This window comes from Triturus cristatus, chromosome 5_1, assembly GCF_964204655.1.
Source record: "Triturus cristatus chromosome 5_1, aTriCri1.1, whole genome shotgun sequence".
Taxonomy (NCBI): Eukaryota; Metazoa; Chordata; class Amphibia; order Caudata; family Salamandridae; genus Triturus; species Triturus cristatus.
In genome coordinates this window covers 367,723,177-367,741,386 of record NC_140587.1, presented here as the reverse complement: position 1 = coordinate 367,741,386, position 18,210 = coordinate 367,723,177, and the positions used below count along the sequence as shown (strand labels likewise).

Below are 18,210 nucleotides of genomic sequence, written 5' to 3'. Positions count from 1 at the left end.
GCTAAATCTGAAAATGTTTTGCTCCTTGAGACCGCAGGGTCCTGGTCGGGGCATACCATTTGAATTTTTGCCTCAAATGGTCAGGGCCAATACCATTGAAAGCCTTAAATGCTACACATAAGGCCTTAAAACGAACTCTTTGCTTCTCCGGGAGCCAATGAAGCCGAGTTAACTCTCTTTTTACAGAAACAAACTTCGGTGTGCCTGTCAGAAGCCTGGCAGCTGTATTCTGAGCTATCTGAAGCCTATTAAGATGTTGACTTTGGGCATTCAGATAAATGCCATTACAGTAGTCTAGGCGTGACATAACAAGGACTGTAACTACCGTCCTAAAGTCAGTTTGAGAGAGAAAGGGTTTAATTTTCCTCAAACTTCGCAGAATCAGAAAGCAGGAGGAAACTATTGAACTTATGTGATCATTAAAAGTCAATCTATTCTCCACAATCACCCCTAAGTTTTTTACTTTAAGAGTTGGAGTAGGCTGATTTTCCAACTCTGAGGGCCACCAATCCGGGGTCCAAATATGCGGGTTGTTACCAAATACAATCACCTCAGTCTTGCTTGAATTCAGCTTTAAACAATTTTAACCCATCCAACCTACTATGGCTTGCATACAATCATGGAAGTGAGCTCCAGCCTCCTTTTCATGACCGTTTGTGATGGATAGAATGATCTGTGTATCGTCAGCATATGAGGTTAACTGGAAACCAAAAGATTTCATCAATGCAGCTAACGGAATCACATAAATATTAAAAAGGGTGGGGCTCAGTGAGGACCCCTGAGGGACCCCACACGGGAGGCGAAACGGCCTTGATTTATGGTTATCCAGGTCGACAGTTTGGGTTCTATTGGCTAGAAAGGATTGAAGGAGTTTCCAAGCAACCCCACCAACCCCAGACAGCCGATCCATCAATACCCTATGATGGACCGTGTCGAAAGCTACCGACAAATCCAACATTATCAAAATAGCCTTCCCACTACAGTCAAGAGCCTCCCTTATCTCTTCACATGATTTAATTAGAGCAAGCACCGTACTGTGATTCACTCTAAAGCCATATTGAGTCTTGTAAAAAACATTATTGTTATTACAGTAGGAGCTAAGTTGAATGTTCATGGCTTTCGCTATAATTTTTGCGGGCAACGGAAGCCGAGAAATAGGTCGATAGCTGCCAGGATCATGAGGGTCTAAGGTGTTTTTTTTTAAAGAGGTAGAATAGACGCCTTTTTCCAGTCTAACGGAAAAATCCCAGTCGAGAAAATGATTTTAATCAGAGGGCTTAAGACGGAACAAATGATTTCCGGAAGCAATTTAAGTATTGAAACTGGCCAGGGATCAATGGGGTAGCCTGATCGAGCAGAGCTAAGGAGTTTAACAGTTTCTTCCAGCCTAAGAGGTGAAAACTGAGTAAAAACTAATCCGGGATCGGGTTCTTTTTTAATAGAATTCCCAGGAAGTAAACCTACTTCATACCAATCCAGAGAAAAAGTAGAGAAAATACCTTCAACTTTTTGAAGAAAAAAGGTGGCCAGAGTTTCACACAGTTCTGCTATCCTTTTTAATAACGTTAAGCGAGGTTACATGTTTTAATGTTTTAAAAAGCTCTTTGGGGTTTGATCTTGCAAGAAGGATTTTACTAGAAAAGAAGCTCTTTTTTGTATCCAACAACATCTCTTTATAGAATTTAAGACTATGCTTATAGTTTATTTTGTCCATGATGTTGTAACCGCTTCTCCAGATTCGCTCTAGTTTTTTGCAGGCCAGCTTCTGCTGCTTGAGCTTATCAGAGTTCCACGGAGCCGAAGGATGAGCTCGTTTAGGAGTCCATTTTGTGATTTACAAGCTGAGTCTATCCAATCTGTATAGGCCTTAGCGGCTTTATCAATCTCAGAAGTGGGAAGAGGTTAGGTACTCGTCAGTGCCTCCTCTAGTTGTGAACCCTCTACATTTTCCCACGCCCTTTTTTCCAATGTCTTCAACTGGGCCCTATTCGAAATAGGGTCTAATGGCTCCCTCAACTCAAAAATTATAGCACTGTGGTCAGACCAGGCCAGAGGGAATACCTCAGAAAAAGATATATGAGAGTTGTTAGAGAATATCCCATCTAAGGTGTGTCCTTTAAGATGTGTGGGACCCAAAACAAGCTGCTTGAGTTCCCCTGTTTCCATTAGTCTATTCAAGCAGATGGTGTCCGAATCATTAGGATCCTCAAGATAGAAATTGAAATCACCGAGTACCGTGAAAGAACTTAACCTCATACCATCTTCAAGCAGGCTGCCAAAAACCCCAGTCTAGGGCCAGGCGGATGATAAAGAAGCACCCCCTTAAAGATACCAAAACCCTGAGCATTGATGTTGAAAGAAAGTACTTTACAGAAAGTATTAGATGCAGGATGGAAAACTGCATTCAAAGTGTTATGATATATGACGGCTAAACCCCCCCTTTCCTCACTGGTCTATCTAAGGAGTAGAACGAAAAACCAGGAAGCATGGCTTTCACCAGGTCAGGCCCCGAGGCTTGATCTGTCCAGGCTTCCGTAATGAATGCAACTTTGATATTGTGTTCATCTAAAAGAAGTGCGCATTCAGTACTATGTTTAACTAAGGACCTGGAGTTAAAAAGAACACATTTAATGGGTCTAGTATGATAAAAAGGATTAGAAGGGGGTGTATTGAGAGAACCACTGGCTGGTTGATCGAGAAGGGTAAGCAGCTGTAAGCCACAAGTGTCACACACCCCACCTGGTCGATTGACTCCTTGTTCCACCGAGAACCTGGGACATCTCCGAAAACGACCTCCTGGTATAAGCCCCAATAACTCCTGTTTAGTATACCTCCTTATATCTGGGGATCTACGGACAGGGGGGCTTGCCCTGAGCCTGGTCCGAGTGCGGACGGGCGCAGATGGGCTTGCCTTAGGTGCACCTTCGGCGCGCCAGCGGCGCGTCCGCGTCAGCATGCCTCTTTTATAGGCAGCGTGAGATGTCTGGACCGCAAACTTCAGCCTCCCCAATATGACCGCCCCAATCAAGAAGAGTAAAAGTGCAATGTGCAAAACAACCCCCACGCTACCAGGGCAAAGCTAGAATATAGCAGCAGCAATTAAAAAGAATACCAAAAGCTCTACCTTTCCGAATAACCGGTCAGGCATTGAACGCAGCTCTGACACCGGTTAAGCATAGCACATATATATCCTATATGTGAGTATTGGAGTATATTTGTGACTAAATGTGACAGTGAGTGATTGTGACAGTGTCCGCATGGATAAGTGTGTGCTTATGTCAGTAATTGTAGAAGAGAGTAAGTATATGGTACTATCTGTATGAATAAGTGAGGTGGTGTGTATGTATAACTGTTTAGGTGAGTAAATGGCAGAGTGGTTGATTCTTGGGGAGACGGACTAGGTGTTTGAGTAACTCTTTGTGTGAGTGGTGGTGTGTGAGTGTCTGTATGGCTATATGAGTGGATATATCAGTGGCTGTATTGATGAATGGCTGTGTGTATGAGTGACAGTTTTATTGTGCACCCTACACCTCATAATGCAGGTTGTGTCTAGTTTAAAACATTGTGGTGTCCATGTTATATGTGTATGTGGGGAGGTAATCACACTAACTGTGGTACTGATGTGGAGTGGCACATCTAATGTTTGTCTAATGTAAGGCATATGTGTTTTTTGCAGGTGCTGCTGGTGGTAAAGTAGTTCCAAGAAGTCCTCTTCTGAATCCCTCAGAATGTAGCCAAAGCGCAGAGTGGAGTTTTGGCTTTGATGGTTCTATCTGCAATTCATCAGTCACTTTTCATCGTGTGGCTTTCAACAATCCTTCATATTCGTTTACTGGACGGGATGTAATTCTTTCCAACGCTTATGGTATTATAGTTTATTTATTTTCATAAAATCAACACAACCCATTCCTATGCAAGCATACCTAGCATTGTCCACATAAACTGAAATATGTATTTTACAAATTTAAAATGTTTTGACTGCTCTCATCCAGCCAAAGATCCTTTCGAGGTACTTTGCACCCAATTCAATTAGTGCAAAGTACCTGAATACCCAAGAAATGCATAACCATGCTCCTTTCACATCTACCCATATAGGATGCTTCTTAAGGATGCCTCAGTATTTCTAGAGAATAAGTGGCTGCTTTTCCTTGATGGTAAAGACAACTGTTCATCACAATCTATATCCATTTTTTAAATCTTTCATCTCTTCAGAAACCAGTCTCTGTGTAACTCTGTTTTACAGATGGGTTTGTGGACCCCAATATCAGTTTATGTTTACCTGGCTTTGAGAAGTCGCACATGGTAAAACAGTGAAAACTACTTAAATCAGTACCAGGTTTAATGTGGGCAATGATAACTGTTAGACCCGGCGTCTTTAGGATGGTCTTTCCCCAATTGTTCTGCTTTTTGCCTCTACATTTTGCTGAATGTTTTTGTTAGCCTTAGGACTCGGAGTACTTTGCAATTGTTAATCAGTGCTAAAGTGCATGGGCTTCTTCCATAAACATGTGTGTAATTGGTGTACACATGATTGACATACTTAAATTACTTGTAAGTCCTTTGTAAAGTAGTATACTATATACCCAGGGCCTTTAAGTTAAATGTTACTAATGAGCCTGCAGCACGGATTGTGCCACCCACATAAGTAGCCTTTCGAACCTGTCTCAGGCCTGCCACTGCAGTGCCATTGTGTGCAGTTTACTGCCACTTCAATGTGGCATTTAAAAATACTTCCCAAGCCTTTAAACTACCCTTTTATTACATACAGGTAACCCCTAAGGTAGGCCCTAGGTAGCTCAAAGGGCAGGGTGATACGTAAGTAAAATGTAGGACATGTGCTGTTATGTTTTGCATGTCCTCATAGTGACAAACAGCTAAGTTCATTTTTTAATACTGTGAGGCCTACCCCTTTTAGGTTAGCTTTGGCAATTCCTTGATACACTTTCAAGCTGTAATTCCTGACCAGAGAGGAGTAGCGCTTTCATGTTTAATGTCTTTGGCATGGTAAGGATAAATCCTCCTTACTTGTGGAGCTGGATTTAACAATACTGTTTTAGAATTGCCACTATTAGAAAGTGGACATTTCTCTGTATTTATTGCTCTGTATGCTTGACATTCTGTTTCCATTACACGTCTGGGGTGTGTCAGCTACACTTTGTGCATTTTCTCTAGTCAGCCACAAACACAGGAAAGATAGATACGTCTAAGTATCCATCTACATACATCTGCATTCTGATGGCCTTGCCTGGGCAGAATGAAAAGAAGAGGCTAACTCTTTACTTGAATATGTAGTTTTTTGTCCCCACACAAAGGGTTGATTTACTCCATAGATAGCCTGGCAATCAGGGCTGGGAAGAAAGTGAGACGTGCACTTCAGAGGGCTGCTTTGAAGTCACCCCCCACATCAAATTCTCTTTTGTAGTAGGTCTCTGACCCCATCAAATCAGAGACTACTGGACTTGTAATTGATATTCTGATAGAGGAGCTGCTGTGCTGCTTAAAGGACTCAATTGGACTGCTGATCTGGAAGGCCTACTTTTCTTTTTGTTGCCTTGCTGCTCTCTGACTTTGCTGAAGCAGAGCTGGACTCTGCCTTCCTTCCTTGTTATCTCCAAGGGATTGTTTGCTTGCCTCCTGTTATTTGATACTCAGGGATATCAAAGTCTCCACCCCTGCTCCTGTGCCTGGCTCACTGTAAGTGGCCCAGATACTTTTAACCCGGATTTTTACACATCTACCTCCTTCCAGTAGAAGAACTGATGCATCGACCCAGCTGTGGGAGTAGAATCGGCGCATTGCATCGGAACCATTGCTTTGCCTCCTGAGAGCAAAGCTTTGTGCAGTGTATTGCCACCGCAGCAGCATGCTGAGATTGACACATCCCCTTGACTGCATGGAGAAATAGCCATCCTTGCATGGTGAGGTTTGATGCTTTCCCTCTACATCAGAACCCACATCAACGCATCTCTTGGTGAAGTTCGTTGATGAGACTAGTAAGGATACTTTGTTTACCAGGGGCCTGCTGGGTCCTGTAGCTGGCCAGTGCTTCTTTGCGGTCGGCCCGAACTTTGACTTTGCCCTAGTTCAGCACGACTCAAAGTAACCCCAATAGCACTATTTACTTCTTAGCACTTTACTACATTTATTCTTTTAAAATTCAATATCTTAACTTCTATACATTGGATTGTTGTCATTTTGATCTTGTTTTGTTCAGAATATGTTCTATTTTTTCAAAACTGTTTGGAGTCTTCTTGTGGTGTATTTATTGTGCTACTGTGTGTGTTGCGCAAATACTTTACACATTGCCTCTTTATATTTGCCCGACTGCTCTATGCCAAGCAACCCGAGGATGAGCACATGTAATCCCCAAGTGTGTTTCTGGCTTACCCTGACTAGCAGTGTGGTTCCTGCTTGTACAGGGTGCATACTCCGACAACCAGTAACCCAATTTCTAACAATGACCTCTAATAAACATGAGCAGTCAAAATCCAAGTTCAGCCAGTAAATCAATGATTATGAACACAGATGCATCAACATCACTCTGTTGCTCTCCTAGGGTTGCTGAACATATCAATAGATCAGAAAGGGGTGAGCTCTTGACACAAAGAGGTAGCTCCCTCCACTTCAGGCATTTCCATCCTAGGTCCATGCAGTACTAACTATGGATGCGTTGTGGGATCCAGTGGCATGCATACACTCTGAAAAGTTTATTAAGGGTGCTTCCCCTGGAAAATACTATGTGGTGAGCTCACAGATACCCTTCCATGGCACACGTAGCAACCTAAGAATAATCTATGTCTCCACCATAGGCTGTCCAAGATCCAGCTGCTAACTACACAAATTTACATAGGCCAAATACTACTAGCACAACTCACTTTAGTAATAAAAATATTGCCAAACAAGCATCATTCAAAAACTCTACCCATAACTTTTTTCCCAGAACACTCATGTCTTATTTGTGTGGGATGAAACATGGGTCTGCACTGAAAACAGATATCCTGAGTTATTTTGGAGCACTTAGCCCCTCATAAAAATGTACCCAAAGTGATGGTATTTAACTTTGCACCTGATAAAATCGGATACCACCTGATTTGCTAATTGTATGCCTACTACATGTTTTGCCTTCAAATATTGTGCATTACATAGGTATTTTGCCGTTCACTCTACTAAAATGTGCATGTCATTTAAATTACTAGGCATTTTTTCCCCTGTTAAGTTCTGTTAGATGTTAGCTGCTGACATTATCTGAGGGGGTAGATTTTATCACACCTGGTAAATACCAGTTGTAATAAAGTACCCATAATACTGAGGTCTGAGCCAACGGGAGTTGGAGTGAACATTTTCCCAACTCACTCATAATAAGGGGCTCCACCTGGGACTTACTATACTTGTATTCTTATCAACGTATACGTGCCAGTTTTATGATGCTGTCTTGTGTTGTGTCTTATAGGTGTGAGTACTGTTCCTTATCTGATGAAACGCCTGACTCATGAGCCCGGCTGGATGGCTTTGCTCCCAAACACAAATTCTTTCAACTGGTATTTTCATGATGCAGACTTCTTCACAGGCACAACATATACTGCTACATTCTATGGATTTAAGGTAGCCGACTAAAACATGTCTATAGTTTCCATTCAACACTATTAAACATTTTAGGAAAATACTGAAAATACATTTCAAATTGTGTCTGTATTTCACATTAGGTGCTGAAAATCCATCAGTGTACTTCTTGACTGACATGCTTGTATTTATTTTCATGTTTATTTATAGTTCTTTTTATATGTTCTTGTTTTTTAAATATTTAGATATCCCCTTCAGTATATTCTTACATTTTGTTAAACTCAATAAGGTAAATGAGCAAATCTTTAGCATTTCAAATAGTAGTAGTTTGCTTACTTTAGTTCTACAAGAGGTGTGTATTGTACTCTCTGTATCCATGTTTGACTTGGGTGTATCCTTTGCCTTTATGTTGAATATTTAGAAAGAAAAACTCTGCATATATTTTAATGTAGTTAAAACTTGGTTACCGTGATTCTTATTTGCTATATCTTGAAACAGTTAAACGCTATTACATATTATGTAAATTGTGTGTTCATGTAGGAGATGTTGGAAGTAATTGTTTGTAATGTCATTTATGTTTTACCAATGCAGTAATGGGGCACAAACATAAGACTAAGGTATATATCTTTAAATGCAGATATTAAGGTCTAAAGAATTACAAAGATAAGGCAGCTGTGAGGCTGGAACTAGCATGACTTTCTAAGTCTATCATCTTCTATCATAGCAGTCTCATCCACTTTCTCACCTTAGATAAAGGGACTAGGAAACAGTTTGCTCAGGCGTATTAAGGCAGGAGACCCCAAGTTTCACTCCATACTTTCTAACCGAGAACATTCTCATTATGCCTCCCACCCATAGTCTGGACTATTACTATTAGAGCAGGGTCAAGATTAATTTGCATATGGCTGGGTCTAATCTTGGTGGCCTGGTGGGCAAAAGAACAATGGGTTAGAATGCTATGCTGAGCAATTGTCAGTGGTTAGACTCATTGCAAGCATCCTCCCATCACATTTTGGGTGCATGATGATATCATGACCCCTTCATAAAGCTAATCGTCCCATTTTTTATTTTTTGTTGTTCTGACCCAGTGCCAAAGTCAGTAAGTCTGCCTTACTTAGAATGACACCCTTTATATTTAAACATCACGTAGTCAACCGTGCGCACGGTTTAGGTTTTGGTTGTGTTTGGGTAGCCCCAGCCCTAGTTGACCACTAGAGGCCTGACCCTGTGGCCAACCCCACAGCATGCACAAGGTTGGCAGTACGCATGGGATTGGTGCTGGCCCTGTCTATGATCCCACGCCGTCCATGGCCTTCAGCCATGCACATCATGTGGGTAATGTTATGTATGGTAACAAAATATTACTATATATTACAAACAATCCTAGAAAATCACTGAGAAAAACAAAGGTTAAAGTGACGTTATAGCTAGGATTTGTAATGATACTTTCCTTTACATAACAAAAATCGGAAAATCACTGAAAAAAAATTAAAGTGAGCTTATAGTTAGGAGAATATGTCACTCCAAACATGCCATTTTAAACTTACAAAATGACTGAAAATTCACCTGTTGTAGTTATCTCAAGTAACTAACTACAACTTGTGTCCTAAAGTATCTATAACTCGCACCCTTGCCATACACTGTCTACGATTTCACTTATATCACTCATGACATGTTCTATAACATCATTGAAAACATGACTGCAACTCTGAAATGAGATAATTGATGACAACACTGTGAATGGCAGAGCACAAGTTATAGTTATAGTTACTAGGACACAATATACATATTAAAACATAAATATATATATATATACATATATATACATATATATATATATATATATATATATATATATATATATATATATATATATATATATATATATATATAACCCACTGTGGCATCATTAATTTATTTTTGCACCAACGGCATGTCAGCTCACTGAAGCAAGAAACGGCACTACCAAGACCAGAAAGCCACAGGGTTGGCTACGCCCACTTAGGGCGGGGAAAGAAGATTTATATTGCCAAAATTGCCGTGCCTTTGAGTTTGCAAGTCCACGCCTCTGAGGAAGCCGATACCGGTATGGAGCACCGCGTTAAACCTGCACCTGTGTGTGTTGCATAAAATTGCTACGCGGAGCCCCCCCAGGTGATTTTTTCCACATGGAGATTTTTCCCACATGGAGATTATTTTTTCCACATGGAGATTATTGACACCAGAAGGGGAGAGAGGAGGCAAAATGCTTTGCCTGACAAGGGGGACTAAGGATGACTTTACTTGACGCACTGTTGCCACGGCGAGGGATCTTCAGCCAAACTAGTTTGGGACGTCACGGTATGGTTCAGGCAATCCCGTCATTGCATAGGGTGCCTGCTGAGGACTTCTAGACCCAGAATGCAACAGAGTGGAAAGTACAGCGCAAAGTGTCTTTTACCTATGAGGCAGTAAAGGAGGAGCTATGAACCACATGACTGGGAGTGGCCACGGACATAAGAGCACCGGAATAGCTCCCCCGGAACACTAAGAAAATCTTTCTGGATTGGGCACTGATGAAGCCATTAGGCAGAAACGCGTCTGCCCTGCGTTTCCAGAGAACTATGTTGTCAACGCTGGTAATTTATTAAAGCCATTTTTACTTACCCCCGGAGCAGTGTCACACTCTTTTCGGAGAGAAGGAGAGAGCCTGGTGAGCATGTTTTGCCAGTAAGCAGGTACTGGCGGAGTGACACGCCCTCTCGGAATGGAGCACCGCGTTAAACCTGCACCTGTGTGTGTTGCATATATATATATATATATATATATATATATATATATATATATATATATATATTTATTTATTTATTTGTAAATCGTCTCTTGCAAACTCTGTTGTAGCAAAGATGGTGCGAACCCAGGATTTGGTGCAATTCTTTTTATTCAGTCCCCTGCACTGCCGCCATAACACATTTCAGCCCTCGTGGGGCCTTGATCACATGACAAGTTAAAGGAGCGATCAAAACCTTTTAAAGTGACAGGGCTAGTAAACGTGACTTATAGTATTCATAGACATGGAAAAGTTTAAATGCTTGTTCACATTCACCAAATTTGTTCGTAATATTGTAAAACAAATGTGTCATGACTAATAGTGTGCAAAATGAGCAGTTAAGATATATATATCAATAAATATGTAAATAAATAAATATATAAATATTAAATACATACATATAATGCTCATAAAAGATGCCAAAATCAAGAAGCATAAAAACCCTATACATTGAATAAAATGCATGTTTAAAAGTAAAACAAATGTAAACTTTTACATATATATAGCAGCATAATCCAATCCTAACCGGGTTCAAGCACATGCATCTTATTGCCAGTGTGTCTCAATTGTGAATGTGGAATAATATGGCCCAAGTGGGTTTGAACCTAGTATTCCATGCCTGATAGTAAAGTGACAGTGCAAATATAAAGTGTCACCTAGCGAACCATAGGTTCACATGTGCAAAATAGTGCAAAAACAAGAGACATAAATGTTAAAAACAATGTTGAGGCAGCAACAAGATTAGACAGTTTCATAAGTGACTAAAAACCAGAATTTTATAAATACGTAAAGAGGTCCTCACTAGAATTGAAACCCTGTGGTGTCTTACAGTCCATCTCCAATATGTACTTATTCTCAAGCCTTCTTAAAAGTGCTTCTCGGTCACCGCCTCTTCTCAGAGGTGGGACGGAGTCCACAACAAAATACTTGAGCTCCTGTGATTTTTTTGGGTTGACAACCCTAGTAAATCACTGAGAAAAACAAAGGTTAAAGTGATGTTATAGCTAGGATTTATAATTATACTTTCCTTTACATAACAAAAATCTGAAAATCACTGAAAAAAAACCTTAAAGTGAGCTTATAGTTAGGAGAAGATGTCACTTCAAACATACCATTTTGTTATCTCAAGTAACTACAACTTGCATCCTAAAGTATCTATATCTCGCACCCTTGTCATACACTGTCTACGACTTCACTTATAATATCACTTATAACATGTTCTATAACATCATTAATAACATGACTGCAACTCTGAAATGAGACAATTGATGACAACACTGTGAATGGCAGAGCACAACTTATAGTTACTTCAGGACACAATATACATATTAAAACATAAATATATATATTTATATATATATATATATGTGTGTGTGTTTGTGTGTATATACATATATATACACATTTTACAGTTTGACAAATCTCAATGAACTGTAAAAAATGTGCTACTCTTTGACAATTTTTTGCTTGGAATTTTCAGGGTGTTCTGCCAACCAGGGGCTGAGAAAAAAGGAGGTCCCAAATTGCAAAGTCCCCATGCATTTTCCATAGATTTCCTTAAGATTGGCTGCTAAACGGAATAGCACCAGATTTGGCAGGAAGCTAGATTTTGATCCAATGATTGTGCTGTTTGTGATTTGGTGTGAATCTGGTCAGTGTTTTCTGAGACATTGTGGTTAAAAAATAATTATATATCCGGATGGTTAGATCTATGAGAGGCTCAAGGAGCGCCAATTTAAAAATAGAGCATTCTGATTGGCCAAGGGAGCTTTATTTCCATTGGGCCTTCTCACTCCTGTGGAAGTCAGACTCCTGCGAGAGCAAGTGCTCTGATTGGCTGCCAGCAACATCAGAAAAATGCTGCTGGCAGCCATTATAGGACTTAGGGACTTAGTCTTCTGTCCTAAAGATTTTTTTTAAGGAACACAATCGGGCAGGGTAACATGGGGGCCAAAAATAAACCTACAAATATTACCACGATCCCGCTGGACTCCTACACGATCAAAAACAACAACAAGAATTGGCAACTTCATTAATTAATTCATTAGTTATAGGCTCTGGAGAGACAAAAATATCATATATAGGAAGGGGTGCGACTCGGCTCTCCCTCCCCAAGCCTTCTGAGGCCCCAGATCCCCCATTACCCAAGGGCAATTTCAGCAATAAAGGGGTTGTGTGATCCCCCCTTTCGAGCCATGACAGGCCACATGAAATCCATCCCCTGGCCTGAAATTAATGAATGTGGGAGGAGGAGCTCCGCGGCCCCCTGGGCCGAATTTCTTCAACATCAGGAGGGAGGGAATGCATTCCCTCTCACTGAGCCACTAAAGCCCCTAATTTCTCAAAATGGGGAGGGGAGCCACCCTTCTCTGATGCTATAAAGGCCTCAGGGAGCCTACCCCAGGAGCTAATATCGGTCAAAATAGGGCACTAGGAAGCCCACCATCAGGGACAGAATTACTGAATAAGAGGAGGTAGACCCATGGCCCTCTCCTTGAGCCATTGCTGTCCCCGGGATACCCCCCGGGAAGGCCATTCGGATTTCAGCTTGAGATTTGTTGGGTTAGCATAAGCTCTGCGTCCCCAGATATACAGCTCCTCGTCAAAGTCTTTGTCTTCGGGTAAGTCTAAGCACAAAAAGAAAGGTGAAGCAGCATTGTCGCTCTCCACGTTCCCCCGTCCGTCGGCCCATGCGATGCACGTTGCAGATGGTAGTTACCTGGCTCCGCATGTGGAGCGGTTGGGTCGATTTCGAGTCTCCCTCCTTTTCCAGGAGCCGGAGCAACCCCCTGCCTAACTTCATAGCTTTTACGAAGCCCTCTATTCCATCTTACGGCAGCTCGACTCCAAGGCCGCACCTTTGGACCCCACGGACTCGGCTGGGGGTTCTAGACCTTCAATGCCAACAGCTTCAGCTCTGGTGCCGCAGGGCCCCAAGGGATCCAGGCCTGGATTTGCGCCGGTTGACCTTACGACACCTCCTCCGGTGCTGAATCCATTGGTGACACCTTCGCATCCTCCGACACCGGTTGTGTCCCCACTGGTGGGGACACGGAGTCGGACCGGCATCGATCGACATCGGGACCGGCACCGACCGGTACTTTTGTACCCCTGTTCTCCCCTGGCGTTCTCTATCACCCTGAGTGGCTACCAGAGGAGGGTGAGGAGGACTAGGAGGGGTCTGTGGACCCTCTGGCAGACCCGTTAGAAGAACCAGACTGGATAGAGGAGTTGGGTGAGACCAGTGGTCTGGACATCCCCCCAGACCTTGGCATGCTATCTCCCCTTACCAAGGCAATGGACGAGGGTGCATCATATGCAGTGGTGTTGCGTTAGGCAGCTGAGGCCTTAAACCTTGAGCTTCCTATGGTGGCAGTCAGGACTAACCTTCTGACCGAGCCCCTTTAGAGCCCCTCCTGCTGCCTCTGGATAGGAGTATTGACCAACGCCACTGCCTGGCCATGGGTGACCACATTTTTCTCTACCAACACCCCACTCCTGAGAGCTTGGTGGTCCAAGCCTCGACTTCCAAGGGCACATTCTCTACCGCACCCCCCGATAGGGAATCCAAGAAGCTGGACCATCTTGGGAAGAAAATGTTTTCTTCCTCCGGCTTAGGACTGCAGTGGGTGAACATCGCATGTCTCTTGGGCCGTTACTCTCATCCTGTGTGGACATGGTCAAGCAGGTGCTGCCACAGTGCTCCGAGGAGGCCTGGGCCGTGCTCTCTCATGCAAATGCCAAAGGGAGAAACGCAGCGAAGTTAGCCATATGATGTGGGCTGGACACTGGCGACTCGCTGGGCAGGACGATATCAACGTAAGTAGCCTTAAGATGCTATGCCTGGCTGAGGTCCACTGGTTTTTCGGGTGATGTCCAAGCTATGCTTTTAGACATGCCCTTTGATGGCCATCGCTTTTTTGATGACAAAGCAGACAACGCTCTTGAGCGCTTAAAGGACTCCAGGGCTGTGGCCAGGTCCTTGGGCCTTGATTCTACCTCTCGTCCTGCGCAGTCTGCTTTTCCGTCCAGAGCCACAGGTCTGCGCAAGCTGTCCAACCTCTGCGCGGCCGGGGATGTGGGACCCACTGTCGTGGGCCTGGGGGTAGTGGGAGGGCCAGTCTACCGGTGCCCCTCTTCAGCAGTCTCCAAGCCCTCCGAGTCTGACCGTAGAGAGCCACCATTCACCATTGGGCGGCTGGCTCAACGTCATGTTGGACACGTGGGTTTTTCAGATAGTCCAAAGGGGCTACTCCCTCCTCTTTGAGACTACCCCTCCATCCATGCCACCTCAATTCACCAACATGAAGATACGGCTCTCTTGGCCAAGGGAGCCATCGGACGAGTTCCTGCCCCAGAAGTAGGTTGTGGTTGTTATTCCCTTTCTGGTGCCCAAGAGGACAAGGTCCTGCGTCCTATCTTGGATCTCAGGATTGTCAACCGCTTCCTCCGGAAGGAGAAGTTCAAACTGTTGACATTGGCTCAGGTCCTCTCTGCCCTCGACCCTGAAGCCTGGATAGCAGCGTTGGACTTGCAGGACGCTTAATTTCACATCCCCGTCCTGCCGGCAAAACAACATTACCTACAGTTCACGGTAGGCCACAAGCACTTTCAGTTTACCGTGCTCCCCTTTAGCCTTACCATCGCCCATCGAGTGTTCACGAAGGTGATGGCGATGGTAGCAGCTCATCTGCGCAGATCAGGGGTTCTAGTCTTCCCCTATCTTGATGACTGGCTGTTGAAGGTGAGCTTGCCCCAGGCTGTCATCTACCACCTTCAGACTACGCTGATCTCCTGCATTCGCTGGAGTTCACCATCAATGTGCTGAAGTCAAACCTGATTCCCTCTCAGAAGCTCCTTTTCATCATAGCGGTTCTGGACATAGCGCAGTTTCGGGCTTATCCTCCCGAGCCCGGAGTCCAGGATATTCGGGCTATGATTTTGATCTTTCAGCCTCTATGCCGGGTTTTCGTCAGACTGACCCTGAGGCTACTGGGCCTCATGGCCTCCTGCATCCTGCTGGTGGACTATGCCAGGTGGCATATGTGGGCTCTGCAGTGGGACCTGAAGTTGCAGTGGGCACAGCATCAGGGGAATCTTTCCGATTGCGATTAGATCTCGGAGGGCACTGCACACCAATTGCAGTGGTGACTAACGAATCAATCGATCAGGAGTTAGTTAAGTGCTACTACTCACCCGTGAGGGTCTCTAGGAGCTGGGGGAGGGGGGTTTCGCAGGTTCCAATCCATCAAGGAGGGGGTCTCTCAAAGAGCCAGGTTTTGAGGTTTCTTGTGAAGATGGGGAGAGATGTCTGTCTGAGGTGGAGAGGGAGGGCGTTCCAGGCTCTGGCCACGAGGAAGGAGAAGCAGCGACCGCCTCATCTGGTCTTTCAGGTGCGGGGGACCATGGCATAGGAGAGCTGGGCTGATCGTAGGGTTCTTTGGGGTGCTTGGAATTTGAGTCGGCTGTTCAGGTATGCTGGTCCGGTGTCGTGGAGGGCCTTGTGAGCATGGGTGAGCATCCTGAAGGTGACTCTAGCTTTGATGGGGAGCCGGTGGAGTGTGTGCAGGTGCTGGGAGATGTGGCAGTGTCTTGGCAGGTCAAGGACCAGTCTTCGACGGCGTTCTGGATGTTCTGTAGCTTGCGTGTGAAGTTTTTGTTTATTCCAGCTTAGAGTGTATTGCCGTAGTCAAGTCTGCTGGTGACCAGGGCATGAGTGATGGCCTTTCTGTGTTCGAGAGGGATCCATTTGAAGGTCTTGCATAGGAGGCAGAGGGGATGGAAGCAGGAGGACGAGACGGTGTTGATCTGGCAGTCCATTTTGTGTTCGGAGTCCAGGATGATTCCCAGGTTGCGTGCGTGGTCCGTAGGGGTGGGCGGACTTCCAAGGGTGGGGGGCCAACAAGTGTCGTTCCAGGCATCGGGGTGTGTGCCCATGATGAGTACTTCTGTTTTGTTGGTGTTTAGTTGAAGGCAGCTGTTTTTCATCCATTTTGCGACAGCTTTCATGCCTTCTCGAAAATGTTGTCTGGAGGTGTTGGGTTCGTTGGATAGGGAGAGGATGAGTTGGGTGCCGTCTGCTTATGACACAATGTTGAATCATTAGGTTCTGACGATGGGGGCGAGCGGAGCCATGTAGACGTTGAAGAGCCTAGGGCTGAGGGATGACCCCTGGGGGACTCCGCAGGTGATTGGTGTGGGGTCCGAGAGGAAAGGGGGAGTCTGACCCACTGCGTTCTGCCGGAGAGGAAGTAGCGGATCCAGGCAAGAGCCTTGTCTTGAATCCCTGAGTCATGGAGTCTGCGTATTAGGGTGCGGTGAGAGACTGTGTTGAACGCCGCTGGGAGATTGAGGAGGATGAGGGCTGCTGTTTTACCTTTGTCCAGTAGGGTGCAGATGTCGTCTGTTGCGACGAGGAGGGCGGTTTGGGTCTCCTTTCCCCAACCAGAGTTCACAGTGGTGACAGATGCAACAGATCCAACACTTCTGGTGTGGGGCGGCCACATGGGAGAGGTGGAGATCAGAGGCCTCTGGTCTCTGGCAGAGTCCGGGCTCCACATCAACCTTCTAGAGCTTCGGGCGATCCATTTTGCACTGAAGGCATTCCTTCCTTTGGTCAAAGGGCCAGCAGTGCAGGTGTTCACGGACGACTCCACGGCCATGTAGTACTGCAACAAACAGGGCGGGTGGAGTTGTGGACCCTTTGAAGGAACAATGTTGAAATATGGGATAAAGTGGGACTCGGCCAACTACCCGTCTATAACTTAACCAGTGAGAAGGGACCATACGTGAAAGGGAGAATAAAGCTGACGGGGGACCAGGCTCTCATGGACCTTAGGCAGGAGCATAGAAATTTGTTGGATAGATTAAGTACGCTGGACTTAACATGACCAAACAACATTTGGAGGGAGATAAGATAAGCTGCCTACTGGCTTGGCTGCTGAAGGCGGAATTATTTAGAGTTCTGCTGGGGGGCATACAGTCTCCAAGTGGAGACATAATGAATACCCAGGCAGACATAAACATGGTATTCATTGATTACTACAAAACCCTATATACGGCATTGAAACGGATGCAGCCCTCCTGTGAGCTTACATTGAGGAGAGTCCGCTCCCACATATAGATCCTCTGTTGTTACAGGAACTAGATGAACCACTAACAATTGGGGAAATTAATATACTGATAGATCAGATGGCATGGATTAAGACCCCAGGGACTAATGGGTGTCCGGTGGATTTACTCGACCTACAAACTTAAACTTGCACCCAGGCTACCTCAATTGTATAAGGATGGAAGGGAGAAGGGGTCTTCTTCCCCGCATCATGAGTGAAGCCTTGATAGTGGTGCTCCCCAGACTGGCCAAGACCCCCTGGAAGTGGGTTCCTATAAGCTTCTATCTATGAATGTGTATTGCAGATTATTGGGGAAAGTAATAGCCAATTGATTGCTACCATGCCTGTCATCTCTGGTTCACCTAGACCAGAATGGGTTTATACTGGTTTGCAATACGTTCCTTCACTTTCACCGATTATTTTGTCTGATGACCTAGTCGCCTCTAGAAGACTTTACCTCATCATCAGCAGCAGCATTTGTAGAGTGCCTGGTTACACCAACGGTGTGTCCCCGAGCTGAGCAGAATCTCAGAAATGACACAAGATAGGTAGGTGTGCACTAGCTGTCATGTTTCAAGGTCTATTCTGGTTTATGGGTGGAAAAAAGCCAAGTTTACAGCCTTTTCCTAAAGGCAGCTTCACATGGCTCTTTCCTCAAATCCACTGGTAGTGAATAGCAATGTTTTGCTGCCAAGTATTTTAAAGAGCAGCCTCCTAGCCTGGCCTTTT

General features: G+C 44.5%; 1 protein-coding gene across 1 annotated transcript in view; it reads left to right on the top strand.

Annotated features, from left to right (window-relative positions):
- LOC146830898 (fibrocystin-L-like) overlaps positions 1-18,210 on the top strand; it is a 1,500,901-nt gene that overhangs the window by 1,069,293 nt on the left and 413,398 nt on the right. The window contains exons 52-53 of the mRNA XM_085605087.1: positions 3,677-3,865; positions 7,451-7,602. Coding sequence (XP_085461213.1) covers positions 3,677-3,865; positions 7,451-7,602 — 341 coding nt within the window. The remainder of the gene's footprint in view (positions 1-3,676; positions 3,866-7,450; positions 7,603-18,210) is intronic.